The sequence below is a fragment of the Fukomys damarensis genome, unplaced genomic scaffold (assembly GCF_012274545.1).
Source record: "Fukomys damarensis isolate Sample0158 unplaced genomic scaffold, DMR_v1.0_HiC HiC_scaffold_1, whole genome shotgun sequence".
In the NCBI taxonomy this organism is placed as follows: domain Eukaryota; kingdom Metazoa; phylum Chordata; class Mammalia; order Rodentia; family Bathyergidae; genus Fukomys; species Fukomys damarensis.
The window spans coordinates 66421978-66437427 of record NW_022900913.1 but is presented as its reverse complement, the minus strand read 5'-3'; the positions used below and the strand labels follow the sequence as shown (position 1 = coordinate 66437427).

Genomic DNA, 15450 nt, shown 5'->3' with positions numbered 1-15450 from the left:
CTCGGCAGTCATATAACCAGTGACCTCTGCATAGCACAGCACAGCACAGATTTCAGCCTTTACCCTCACTTCCCAGGGCTACAACATTGTTCCTCCTGTTCATCTGGTCAATTTACCTTCAGAAGCTGTTGGTGCCCAACACTCTCCTCCCTCTTAACAGGTTCTGACTGAGGAGTCTGGTAATTTTTTCCTTATTTCCTTCCACCTCCTAAGTGGCTGCAAGCAAGTCCTTGGGGGAGTAACTCAGTCTCCTTCACCATTCTTTACCCCTTCCACTACAGTCAGGTTTATTCCTTCATGTATAGAAAATGTTCTCATACATCCCTCACAAATCTCTGGGGGTAGATTTTGTAATCAAATGACAGGGACAATGACAAGAAAGATATTTAGATTTCTAAGATATTATACAAAAGGTCAAGAGTGAGACTCAGATTGTAAACTTCAATCTTCTCAAAGACTTAGCCAGATCAAAATAATTTTACTTATACTAAGCCTGAAGATTTTTAAATAATTCTATTTTCACTCCCAGAATTACTGCCTAACAACTTAACAGTTGCCAAAGAAGAATCACATTGCATGCTCATATCTCCAACCTCAAAATTTTGTTTAAATATGCTGCATTATTCCTGCTTTTAAAAAAAATTGAGTAACATACAACTTCTGAAAAGAAAATCACTGTAATTACAGTAAGTTGTCTCCAAAGTATATATTTCAAATGAAGTCCAATGAATAGAAAAACCACAGGATAAACATAGTATTTAAAATGATATTTAAAAATTATTAAGTACAGTATGTATGTATGCATTACTAAATAAAACTCAGTAAATTTTTATAGTAATTCCTACATTAAAGTTTTTGATTCTATACTAAATGAGTTTTAACACTAACTTCCACTATTTCTTGAACAGTCAGTGTGTTTGGCAATAGACATGTACTGACTGTCCCTTTCTACCTCTCTGCTTTTGCTTGTAGTGTTTCTTCTGAGAAGGGTATTCCTCCCACTCTAATCTGCAAAATCTCTCCATCCCAGGCTCCTCAGTATGATTCAGAAGAAATCTTGGGACTAGCATAGTATGAATCCTAAATTACAGTACTAACTTGGCTACTTACTTACTATAGAACTTTTAACCAGCCATTAATATCCCCAAGATTTTGTTATCTTATCTACAAAACAAAGGAATTTAGCCAGGTGATTCCTATAATAAAAGATAACAGGAAAAGCTCAAGTCTGGATTTATTAGGGGTGCCAGGCTGGAAAAACTGACCGACCCTTCACTCAGGATCAAGGTAAAATTAACTTAGGAATAAATGCAGAAAACCACAGCATGTTCTGTACACCAGGGTTGTTCTGTACCAGTTTCTTTTATCTAGTAAGGAGGCAGGGAAGTTGAGGACGCCAGACAGAACTGTATGAAGTACTGAAGACTTCTATAAAGATGGCAAAGTAGAATCTCGCATGCTTAAAGGAATTGCCAATCTAGTCAGTAACCTGATCAGAAAGCAGAAACTTTCCTGTGGGTTGACTAAAGACACCTGGAAAGACCAAAAGTCCACTTGTGCAAGGGGTACAATCTTTTATTTTGTAATTGCCATCAAAATAGTGAAGTTTCTACATCCTTGAACATTAAAGAAATATATAATCTCAGTCTGTTGATGTCATTTGCTTTGTATGAATATTACCTTCACCTTCTTCACCAAGCTCCATGATTCTTCTAACTAGACCTTCCAATCCAGAGCTTCACAGAACCTACAGTAGTTGCTATCAATGCATCATTAGTTTCCTTCAAAATGCTTATAAATGGAAAAGTCTTTACACACACACACACACACACACACACGCATATACACATATTCCTTTCCCCAATTATGCACTTGTATTTTAAGAGTCTATCTAGGATGAGCAATGACCGAACTTTTGCCAAATAAATTAATTCTTGCCATCATACTTTCTACGTAGCACACAAAAATAAGTAGATGAAAATAATTATTTTATAAACTTTTAAAGTCTACAGTAAAGTTTTATAAATTAGGTTTCTAATTTCATTGACCATAATATTTGCCTATTCATTTGTGTTACTAGGATTCCATCCAAGGCGAGAGAAAAGTAAAGGCTGGCTAAGCAGGCATTCTATTAATAAACAGGTCCATTACCTGATCACACACAAAAGGATAATGATGACTGATAGCCACATACATGTATCTCCTGCTCTGAGTGCCAAGGAGTTCAGGTAAAGTGATGGTCAGGGTATTTTTTAGCACTAAAAATATTCTGAGGGGATATTTTTTCAAAAACAAACAAAAATAAATGGCTATTCTCTACTGTTCAGAAGAAACCATATTCTAATTCTTCATAAAACATAACCTTCTCTAGCTATGCCTTCATGAATTAATAATAGTACCTAATAATACCAACATTTGTGAGTAATTATAATAATGAAACATTTGGAAGAATCTCAACCAAAAAAGAACTATGTGACATCATATACCTTCAAAGTGTCAAACACTGCTGAAGTGGGATGACTGAATGTTAGGCTTCTGCTCCTTCAGGGTGTGTGAAAACACTAGTCTCATAAAAGCATGCAATGAGAGGAGACACTCAAAATGAGCTGCAGTATGCAGAATGGAAAGCTATCAAGTGCACATTCGCTTATATAGGACACACAAGAGAAGCTTTAGAAAGCACAGAAACACCTAACAGCCATGAAAAAAACAACTTACCTAAGAAAAAAATTAGCCATGACAAATTCAAAAGTATTAGTGATTAGAGTACAAAGAACAAAGCAAAACTTCAAAAAATAGCACATGACAGAAGAGGAAGATAAGAAAATGGTACTTACAGGAATTCTCCAGGGTGTTTGAGTATATTTATCAGCATATGTGCATTTTTCTTCTTTTGATTTTTGATGGCAGTTACATCGGGTTGCCTGAACAAAACCACAAATGTTTACACTAGTTTAAGTTGTCTAAATACAGACACAAAGGTAACTAAGAGGTTTCTTGGGGAATACAAAACCAAATCAACCAAAAGGTCATCCAGTGAAACACAGTTCTGGCTACTTGAATGACACAAGTGTCTACAGCAAACATCAAGATCTGTAAAGTTATCTAGCATCTTATTCGGGGACTGGGTCTGAGAATAAGTCAGTAAGGCTAGAATTTTAAACACAAACTGCCCCTGGAAATCCCTTAAACCACCCATAAAAACATACTATATATGATTTTATGCATGTAAGTATATACAGTATTAAGCACATGGATACAGAATGTAAGTAGCAACATATAGTATATAAAGAATGCAACAACATTTACATTATTTTCCTAAATTATGATGGTGTTATAGTCACTCCCACAGTTTCCTAAATACATTTTTGACAGGACTCTAGTGGCTATTATTAACCAACAGTCCATATATCAGGGTGTCTGTTCCCACATCCAGTGCTATGAGCACCTTTAATGATGTGTACACTTTATTGGACTGGAGCATTTTGAAGGGTCTCTGGCCTGTGACAAGATCTACCATACTGGACCATTTCAATTCACAAACAGATTCTCTAGACATGATTCTAGTTTAAACCCACAGTTCCTTGAACACAATGAGCCTATTGTATAAACCTAGGACTCAAAAAAGCATGAAAAGAAGACAATAAGAATTCCCCTTAGTGTGAAGTTGGAATATGTTATATATTATTTGATAAACAATCCCACAGAAAGCAAACACACTTTCTTACAGGAAAATATATGAAATTTTTTTAATTGAGTTTATTGGTACATTTTAGGTATACAGTGTAGTTACATTCATTACTGGGATCTTGTACTTCTACATGACAGGTCTTGGTTCTCATTTTTTCCCCTTGTCCCTGCCCTCCCTTCACCCATTGAAATTCTTAATTACTATATCAAGGTAAAAGTATTTTCTACTTTAAAAATACTAAAAATTATTTTTCAAAAATTAATTTCTATCAGATCATTCCAATTTCCTTATACAAAATAAAATCTACTTAAAAGAAAAAAAATTGCTGTATAATATATGTATTTCCTATTTCTAAGAAATAGGATAGTCACTGAAGCAAAATTCACTACATAAACAAGTCAACCTCAGAATCTCTTAAAATGCACTGTAACAGGACTTAAATTTATAACATATGTTGGAGGTATGTAAAGAAAATACAAAAAACACTTATTGTAAAGTAAGCACACTATTCAGTCCATCCTGACTATAGCAATCACAGAAATATTCTTTCTATAGTCTATGTGCTAACATTAAGAAAACATTATAGCAAATAGTTTCACTTTCCATTATTTGCAAAGCCTATTTTTCAGTGACATTTCCACAGATACAAAATGAATAAAATGAGTACACAAAGAATTTCCTCCCCATATGCTTGTTTTTACTGCTGTCAGATCTGTATTTGGGTCAAGATTCTCACTTTCTGTGTGGTCCCTTATGTAGGGAAGGGTGTCCTGTCTCTTATCCTAAAAATCCAGATTTTGTTAAGTCTGAATCAAACTAGTTAATCCCAACACTCCACGTTTAGAAAGGAACACGTAACTCAAATCTAGCCAGTAAAAAACAAGGAAAGTCTGAGGGAATTTCTGAGAGATGTTCCTTGATTTTAAAAATAGATAAACTATAGAAAACAAGCCTTAGCCTCTTAGGGTGCTGCAATTTTGTGTTACTCTTAGATAAGGACTTTTATTTGAAACTTAAAGCATCACAAAACATGTATTAATTTATACTGGGTGGTTTAGGGGAAGTAATTTAACAAAAGTGACTACCACATATCCTGGGGCAGGCATTATGCAGTTTACATACATAGTTCCTTTATTATATTCTAACCCTATATGGCCAGGACTATTTTTACTCTTCTCCATTTCCAGAAAAGTCTTAGGGGAGGTTTCATAATTTCCCTAAGAGAACACGGTTATGAAGTCTCAAAGCTAGGATCTGAATCCAAGTCAGCAAGGATTATGTTTACAAATTATGGTGAGCCCACTTAACTTGAGTTCCACTTTCCATGTTACCCTTAAAGAAAATTCTATACTAGCAATCTCACAAGATTATTCTGAGAACTCAATGAGCAAATGTATTTAAATTTACTACTTAGCTAATGTCTCAAGATAAAAATCAGGTATTCTCAACATTTTGAAGTAAGGTTTAAATGATCAAATCTCTATACTTTTCAATTAAATTGTCAGAGCACTGTAGTCTGATTTATCAATACATTTAATGTAGAATAATATATATGAATTCAACGTTTCATTATTTTTTCTGAAAATTTTCATAGAAATACAGGTTTGTGTTAATACATATTTTAAAATAAAAAAGCAAAAAAGGCTAAATCTGCAGAGGAATCTGATCTAGAAAACTTTCTCACTGGGATATAGAAAGCACTAGAGAGAAAAATGGCAAATGCCAACATCCTTCAACTTATTAATTTCCTACTCCAGATAAGTCTCCTTAAGTCCTACCTGTGGCTCTCCTGGTTGCTTTTCATCTATTCTAAAAAAGATAGTCTAGAGATAACAATGTAAACGATAAATACATTATAAAGAGGGGAATTTTAACTTTGATAGTGAAAAATGCTGCTATCTATCCCTATTTTCCTAAGAGTTCCTTAATTAAACTTTCTATTATTACAACCTTTCTGAATGACTTCTAATTCCTTATTATAAACAACAAACAAAAACATCCAGTCCTTAAAACTCATTCAACAAGACATTCACTTCATAAAGCAATTCTGCTTTCAATAAAAAATACTCTAAATTCATATTGGGAAAGCACAACTCTCAACTGTCTCTTTTCTTCTCCCTAAAAACTGGCTGAGTTCTTCTCCTTGCTTGGCTTTGCAACATAAAACTAGGTCTTACTATTTTCCATTTTAATTTATATGGTAGGCTCACAGTTTGCAGCATTAAGCTACTCCTTATTTGGATTCTTAAATTTTCTTCGTGCCTTTCTTCACAGTAACTGATCTGTATGCTCTACTGCTTCATGAGGGGGAGCTTCCATGATCTGTCTGCGTGACTGAGAGTCAGTATATTAAACACATATTCTGAGTAAGATTAATATCGCATATGAAAAGGTTTTTCTTATTTCTACGCATTATATTCTTTTTATACTCTGTATTATTGCAATCTAAATTATAATTGAGTTCAGGGCCCTACTTATATTGTTTTCATATGGAACTAACATTTGAAACTATAACAATTATAAAAAAAATAAAGATTCAAAGATGATGGATGCCAAGGAATCTCTCAACATCACCCACAGAAAAGGAACACCGTCGTGAAGTCCCCTGCGGTTGCAGATACCCAGTGCTCTTCTGTTCACACAGACAGAAAATGTACTGTTCTCAGCTTATGCCGGGCGCTATTTCACTGCACCAATAAATGAGGTAAAGTGTCGAATTTTCAACCCCCAAAACAGAGGTCCAACAAAGATTATTAATATCTAATCACTATTACATATAATATAGAGTATATAATAATATAATAGATTACTGTCTAATCAATATTAATATCTAATGTTAATATGTTATATTGATATGACAAATTCAATAATGGTTATTTTATATATATAGTACATATTAATATTTAGTATTTAGATTGAAAGCTAAATCACATACATCTATTAATGTAATGTAAATATAATCATGCAATTTGAGAAGTCAAAAGTACAGACAAACTCTAATTCTGGTTCAGGGTCTTATAAAAATAAAAAAGTTTGAAAAGTTTCCACTTTATATTCTACTCTATAATACTTACAAGTTGGTGTTCTAATAGTTGAATTTTTTCATCTTTTTTCTTTATTTCATCTTTAAGCTGTTTTATTTCATTTAATAAATCTTCACTCTGAAATTTAAAAACTTAAAATGAGTCATTTAAAACACCATAATTAAAAGTATTAAATTAGAGATGAAGACCCAGTGAAAACCCTCTATTAAAAAAACAAAATCTTCAAAAATGTCATTATCTAGAGGAGTCTCACATGTAAACAATGAAAATAACTGAATAACAGCTAACATTCATTGAGTATCTTATTAAATGTCCAAACTTAAGTGCTTTAAAATATTTAAGCATTTGATGATGGAGGACTTACATTTCAAAGATACTATTGAACCTGTTCAAACATAAAGATCATTTTTAAGGCCCCTACACAGCTACTTCTTAAAAAACATACTAATATAATTAGTAAAATGTTGATTGACTTGATGAAAAATATAAAGATGTGTGTTACAAATACTGAACCATGTGAAATATCTGATGTGCTTAGTGAAGACAGGAAAATAGTATGCTATCAAACATAGCACTTAACCTTTCTGGGCAAATGAATGACTGTATATGTAAGGGTCCTGACAATGCCTACATTCATTGACTCAAGTTATCCCACTTACAAGAAGCCATGCCAAAAATAATCCCAAGTATCACAAATTCTACAAGATGTCTGAAACTTTACAAGTTTTCAATAGTCCAACTGGGAGATTATAATGCAGTAACTTGATACAATAGTACGTATTCATCATTCACATAGGCACAGCTAAGTTCCGACAGTGTTACAGGAAATGGCCCCAAAATGAAATCAAAAGACAGAGGGGTAAGAATATTAACAGCCAACAGGTTTATAGCACTTAGCAGATGACAAGCCTTTGCCCCCTCACAGCCACCAGGAAATGGTTAGCCCCAGTGGATCTTACAGATTCACAGAAGGTTCTGAAGACAGAGATGTGTGGTAGGCTTTGGATCATTCAGTAAGAGAATCTAACTGTCATATAGTACAGATGTGAGGACAAGCACAGCACAGCTGTAACACTATAAACTGATGTTCCAGCACAAAGGCTACGGTAAATAAATAGTAGAGAGCAATTTGTCTAACAAAATGGGAAAAGGCAAAATCATGGAGGACCATAACTATGGTCCTCAGCACGGCTTTAGCCAAGGAGTGACAGATTTACATTTGAGATGGCATTGACAGGAGACTGGAGGGAAAATTTGGCAACAAGGGCAACAACACTTTGCAAGGAAGTTGTCATCAAGACACTGTAACATTCTAAACCAGGCATGGTAGTGCATGACTGTAATCCCAGCACCGGGAGGAAGAGACAGAAGGACGGTGGTGAGTTCGAGGCTAGCATTGGCTACACAGTGAGTTCATGGTCAGCCTGAACTAAGGGGAGAAGAGTCAAGGGGAGAAGATTGAGAGATTCTGGCAACTTGCTGCATGTGAGAGAAGAGCACGGAGGCCCTGTGCCCCAGTGTCTCTGTGGGCCTCAGGGGTCCAGGACCCTTGGGGGATCAGGGCCACCTCTGACAAGGCCCTGGGCTTGGAGAGATCAATAAGCGCCTGGCCACAGCGCCCTCTCCGCTGCCCCACCCCATTCCCGTCCCCGTCATCCCCAGCCAGCCCTCAGCTCTTGCATCCTCTGTGCTCTATGGAGGGTGAGATGGGTTAGGGCCCAGCAGCCTCCCAGTCCCTTTGCATGGACCCTGTTCCCCACTTCACAGATGGAGAATTGGACACAGCAACTACTAGCAACTACTGTAGTAACTATGCTGATAAGCTCAGCTGCGGATCAAACTCATCACATCTTTTTAATATGTATTTTTAGGTGATATATGAAATTGCTGCAGAAGATGTCAATGTGACTTTCGACGATCAACAAAAGATAAATAAATCTGCGTGGAATATGAGTAGAATCACTGAGCTAAAGGAAGAAATAAAAGTGAAAAAGAAACAACTCCAGAATTTAGAAGATGCTTGTGACGACACCATGCTCACAGATGAGGACAGCATCATGATACCTTACCAGATTGGCGACATTTTCATCAGCCATTCTCAAGAAGAAACACAAGACATGTTAGAAGAAGTAAAGAAACATTTGCAAGAAGAAACTGATGCCTTAGAATCCAGAGTAGAATCAATTCAGCAGGTGTAAGCGGATTTGAAAGTTCAGTTATATGCAAAATTTGTCAGCAGCATAAACCTTGAAGCTGATGAAAGTTAAATATCTTATAATAACTTTTTAAATTTGTTTAATAGACTTGAATATTGTTTAAAATGATAATTTCCTGTCTTCAAATGACATGGAAAGGAAAACTTTCTTTTTTAAAAGTTTTCATTTATGTAGTGGAAATGTGCCTATTTTGACGTTTTATTTATTTTATATTTTTAAAAGACAGTATTCATCTGTGTATTCTGCATCATGATTATATCAGTTCTAGGGGCTTTATGCCATGTTATTAAAAATCAGTAAAACAATTAAAAAAAAAAGAATTCTGAAATCTCCAGTATCACTCACTACTAAGTTATACCTTATACGTCTCATCAGCTGCTTCTGGTTCTGGACTGGAGGGCAACGACAGCTGAACATCATGCAAGGATCCACTTCCATCGTGCTGTCAGAAGAAAGAAAAACAAGTGAACACAGGCACTCGCTCCCACTGGAATTCACTCAGACAAAGTGCTAGCTCGGCAAAGAAGAAATGGGAGGTAAAACTTTACAGGTCTCCTCGTCTCTGCACTGGTACAAAGAAATACAAAGAGAAAAAAGGGAGGGCAAGAATAAGCAGTGGAAATAAACAACAGTACATGAGTAGGTAAAGGAGATAACTGAATGATTCAGAGTTGGAATATATGAGGAATTTTTTGCAAGATTGCCTGTTAAGAAAAATGTAAAATGAAAATCAATTGACTCTTTCTGAGTTTAGATGTGTTTTGAGTATAAAGCAGTCAAAAAAGTATCAAATCACTCAACAAGATGACCACAAAAATCATTTGAATAAAAATACTAATTACATGAGACTACATACTGCATGCTTCCATTTATATGAAGAATGGAAACAGGCAAACAAATCAATGGTGCTAGAAATCAGAAGAATGTTGGCCGACTCAGGGACAGAAACTTACTTCTGACTGGGAAGGAACTTAGGGGATGAGGAGGAACAGGAAATATTCTAAGTCTTAACTGCATGGGTGCTACATAAACATGCGCGTGAACAGTTCAAGATCCAGTTATGACAGGTGCACCTTAAAGCACTTTGCTACTGATATGTTGGCACTTCAATAGCGCAGGTGGAAAAAAAAAGGCATTTTTTCCTTAAACTTGCTATGATAAAAAGATAATATTAAGTTCTAAGGTTTGCTGAATTGGTTTATAAATATGAAATGGATACAGTGATGATTCAGATAAACAATTGCAAGGAGCGTGGACCACAGTGGACTACGCCTCGAGCAATGGGGAGGGACTGAGTGTCTGACCAAGAGCACAGCAGTGACACTACTAAACCAGCAACCTCCACAGAGCACTAACATCATCAGCTTCCCCAGACACAATGTGTTCTGTATCTGCATAATGACCTGCACTGATATAGGCATGTTTTTAACAAGAGAGAAGAGAATTTAGGTGACTGACTCCTTCATTTATTATATTATGTATCTGTTGAATCACAATCTCTAGGAATCAACCCAAGAAAAGCTTAGGAGGTAATACTGCATGTGAAGACTTAAGCATCTATCAAATTTCCAGCTGTAAAAAATACATTTTATTAGTGATGCCATTTAACAAAAAACTCTAACTTGAGAGAAGAGGTTGTATCCTAATGTGCTGCAAATGTTCTCAGAATGTAATGTATAGTTTTGTTTTTTAAATAAAAGAGCAAGAAAGGAAAGAAGAGAGGGAGGATTTTATAAGACTTATTTCAAAAAATTTCATTTCTGCTATTAATGAACTGACAGGAAAAAAAAGGGGGGCCAGATCTATATATGGGTAGGTTTGAGAAAAGAACTGTAAAATCTGACTTATTTCCAAATAGCTAAACATCTTCCTACCAACTTCAAAGTAGGAACTCCACAGAATGGGAGAAAACACAAACACAAATTGCTTTACAATAGATGCAACTATAGTTGTGGGATGTCTGTCCTAGGATAAGAAAGAAAAGAAAAACAAACAAACAAACAAAAAAAACACCACCACCTTGATTCAGGGTGGAGCCAGCAAACCAGAAAATGCTAAGGAGATGGAAAAATATCAGGAACTCAGAAAAGTGACCCCACAAATTCGTATGTCAATTCCTAGGTTCATTCTAAGCACCAAGCACTTGAACCTAAGTAGTATATCAAACTGTGACATAAACCCAGAAATAATCTAAAACCACACCACCCAGGTCTCAAACTATCCTCTAATATACACTGAAGATACATCTGAAGAATGAAGGCAACAACTTTGAAAACAGAACTGACATTGAAACTACAACACAACAAAGGGAGGGAGGGAGGGAAGGAAGGGAGTGAGTAAGGAAGGAAGGAAAAATAAAGAGCGAGAGAGCACGAGCATGCACACACAACTATACTCGCCACAGGATTTAAACAAGATCAATAAACTCATGATACAATGTTCAAGCATGGAAATCCTACTCCAGAATTACTCAGCACATAAACAAAGGGGCAAATATCCACTCATTCAGAATTCATATAATAATGCCAAAATGACACAAAATTAACCAGAAAAGATTTTATTAATAGAGCGAGGATAAAAATTCTCCAAAAGTAAACTTCACATAAATTCTTGATGAGAACAGAAGAAAAAAAATCTCATCAAACGAACTATATAAAGTGAGAACAACTGGTTATCTTGGAACTGAAAAAATTCAATAACCAAATATTTAAAATGTACTCAAAGGGCTTTATACTAGCATTAGAGAGCAGGGAATGGTAGCGCACACTTATAATCCCAGCAATTGGGAGGCTGGGACACGAGGATCAGTGAGTTCAAGTATCTTAAATTACACAGTGAAATCCTACCTTTAAAAGAATAAAAGTAAATAAATACCAGTATTTCAGATGGCAAGCATGTACTGGAGACAGGTCAAAAGAAATTATCCTGTCTGGACAATGCAGGGAAAAGCACTGGCCAGAGCAAAAGAATCAACAGCCTGTTCAAGGATCCATGGGGACAATTAAAAAGAAACATATAACATTTGTGTCAGAGAAGTCCCAAAGGAAGAGGCAGAAGTACCTGTCCCAAAAAAGCAGACATACCTGGAGAAATAATGGATGAATGGTAAAAGACATGAGCCCCCAGATTTGAGAGGCTCAATCTAAATAACTGAAAATACATAAAGTACACAATAGCAATAAACTAGGAAACAAAAAAAAGTAAGATAATCTCCAAATATCTGAAAAGTAAACAACAAATTTATAAATCATTCATGGGTTTAAAGAAGAAGTCACAAAGTAATTAAGACTTGGAAACAGCCTATTTGTCCATCAGTTGGAAACTGGATAAAGAAGATGTGGTTTTTCTATAAAATGGAATATTATTCAGCCATAAAGAATGAAAAAATAGATTCATTCACAGGAAAATGGATACATATTGAAGATATACTCCTAAGTGAAATAAATAAGGTACACATGTGTAAATACCAAATAGTTTCTCTGGTGTGTATGATCTGCAATAATACAGAAAATCCTAATAAGATTACTGACATTGAGAAATGGGAAGAAAGGGGCTAAAGGTATAGGGAAGGTGGGATGGATAGGGGAAGGGTAAAAAGGGAAAAGAAAAAAATGTGAGATAATGAAAAGATGGAAATAAAGTGTTTGTAAATGGGGAGGGGAGGAGGGGGTGAAGGGAGGGCAAGGACAAGGGGAAAAAATGAGAATCAAGACCTGTCATGTAGAGGTACAAGATCCCAAAAATGAATGTAACTGTACTGTATCCCTAAAATGTACCAATAAACTCAATTAAAGCTGGAAAAAAAAAAAAAGACTTGGAAGGCAGAAGATGGTGTGGACCAGAGCAGTGGGAGCAGGCACATCCAGGCAGGGCTGTGCCTAGATGCCCTCTTGGGCCCATGAGCCCCAAGTAAAGACCTGCCGGGAAAGGAGTTACACAGGTGCACAAAAGCAACAACCAGAGGCCTTCCATGATACCATTGGTAAGTGCACAGAGACCCTTAATTGACAGATTCAGTAGAGTAGCTGGATACAAGGTCAACACACACAAATCAGTAGCCTTCTTGTACACAAATAACAGACTCCCTAAAAAAGGAACTAAAAAAAACAACTGCCTCCACCATAGCATCCAAAAAAATGAAATACCTAGGAATCAACCGAACAAAATAAATCAAAGATACCAACTCTGGAAACCACAGCACTCTGAAAAAAGAGAACAAAGAAAGAGGATATCAGAAAATGGAAAGACACCCCTGCTCCTGGGTAGGAAGAATCAACAATGAAAATGGCCATACTTCCAAAACTGCTATACAGACTCAATGCAATCCCAATTGAAATCCCTACAGTATATTCCACAGAACTTGACAAAACAATCCAAAAATTCATTTAGAACCAGAAGAGGCCTAGAATAGCAAAAGCAATTCTAGGCAACAGAGACATGGCAGGGGCGGGGGATCACAATCCCCAACTTGAAACTATGGAACAGAGCCACTGTGATAAAAACACCATGGTACTGGCAAAGAAACAGATCCGGGGATCAGTGGAATAGATTAGAAGATGCAGAAACAAATTAAGCTACCTCATCTTTGACAAAGGAGCCAAGCACCCATAATGAAGGAAAGATGGCCTCTTTAATAAATGGTGTTGGAAAAACTGGATTTCAACCTGTCAAAGATTAAAACTAGATCCTTATCTTTCACCATGCACTAAACTAAAATCCAAGTGGATTGAAAATCTAAATATTAAAAGAGAAACACTAAACTTGCTGGAAGATAGGTAGAATGCTCGAAGACACTTGGCATAGGAAAACACTTTATGAACAAATCCTGAGTAGCACAGGAACTATCACAAAGAATCAACAAGTGGCATCTCATCTTACTAAAGAGCTTCTGCACTGCAAGAGAAACTACCAACAGAGCTAAGAGACATTACAATGGGGAAAAATTTTTTACCAGTTGTTCCTCAGACAAAGGTCTACTATCTAGAATATATAAAGAACTAAAAAAATCAGACCACCCAAATATAAAGACCCAATTCAAAAATGGGCATCTGAAATGAACAGACATTTCTCAGACAAAGAAGTAAAAGCAGCAAATAAAAACATGAAAAAAATGTTCAGTATCACTGGTCATTCAAGAGATGCAGACGAAAACAACACTGAGATTCCACCTCACTTCAGAACAGATGACTTATCAAGAAATCAACCAATAACAAATGTTGGCTGGGTGTGGGGAGAAAGGAACCCTTCTTTATTATTGGTGAGAGTGCAGACTGGTGTAACCACTATGGAAATCAATATGGAAATACTTCAAAAAGCTAGGATTGGCGGTCTCTTTTGACCCAGCCATCCCTCTGCTGGGTATCTTCCCAAAAGAATGAAAAGAATCATACCACAGTGACATATGCACACCCATATTTATAGTTTACAGCTAAGGCTTGGAAACAGCCCAATTTGCCCATTAACTGGAGACTAGATAAAGATGTGTTTTTTTTTTATTTTTTGCTTTATAAAATGTACTACTACTCAGCATAAAGAATGAGAAACTAGAGGCATTTATAGCTAAGTGGATTCACATTGAGCCCATATTCTTAAGTGAAATAAATAGGACACATAAGTGTAAATATCAAATAATATCTCTGGTGTGAGAAGCAAGGTGTAAATTAGGATCAAAATGTATAATAGATAATGTGAAATAGAAATAAAAGGTGCAAAGAGAAGGGGAAGTGGGATAGGTAGGGAAAAGGAAAGAGAGAAATGAAAATAACATGAGAAAATTTAAAAAATGGAAACAAAGTCTTTGTAAATAGGAAAGGGTGGAGGGGTTGAAGGAAAGGCAGGGGAATGGGAAAAAAATAAGAATCAAGATATATTATGTGAAGGTACAAATCTCTAATGATGAATACCTAAAATGTACCAATAACTCCCCAAAATGTACCAATAAATTTAAAAAGTAAAAATAAAAAGAATACTTGGAAGTAAAATGAAGATACCAAATACCAAAACTTTGCAATGCAACTCACCCAGTGCTTAAAAGGGAAAAACTATGGTATGAAATACTTACATTAATACAAAGTGTCATCACTAATTGAGCAAATAAAAGCAGAAATTAATGAAATGGAAAATTAAGAGAGGTCATCAAAACTAAAAATACATTCTTAGAAACTACTAAAATACCTAGAAAAGCTGCAAAAATGAAAATGATGAAGACATCAAGAGTAAAATCAGGAATATTAGATGTTTCACATGCTGAAAATCAACAAAGCAATAATAGTATGACTCAAAACAAATATGACAACTTATATGAAATGGAAAAATTCCTCAAAATTCACAAGTTCCCAAAATGCACCTAAGACAAAAAAGGTAACCTATATAAAACTATGACTACTAATGAAGATGAATTTATAGTTTGAAACGTTCCTTAACTGCAAGAGGTTTTACTGACAAATTCTTTAAAAAAAATTTTTTTTTTTTTTTTTTTTTTTTTTTTTTTTGCGGGGTG

The 15450-nt window shown here is 35.5% G+C and overlaps 1 protein-coding gene and 1 pseudogene across 5 annotated transcripts in view; one reads left to right on the top strand and one right to left on the bottom strand.

Annotated features, from left to right (window-relative positions):
* The window catches only part of Ccser2 (coiled-coil serine rich protein 2), a 158232-nt gene that overhangs the window by 24248 nt on the left and 118534 nt on the right, over positions 1 to 15450 (bottom strand). For all 5 annotated transcript variants that reach the window (XM_010622593.3, XM_010622594.3, XM_010622592.2 and 2 more), the window contains 3 exons: positions 9310 to 9393; positions 6766 to 6852; positions 2838 to 2924 (listed from right to left, as the gene is read on the bottom strand). In XM_010622593.3, coding sequence (XP_010620895.1) covers positions 2838 to 2924; positions 6766 to 6852; positions 9310 to 9393 — 258 coding nt within the window. The remainder of the gene's footprint in view (positions 1 to 2837; positions 2925 to 6765; positions 6853 to 9309; positions 9394 to 15450) is intronic.
* LOC104861211 lies at positions 7574 to 9061 on the top strand (annotated as a pseudogene).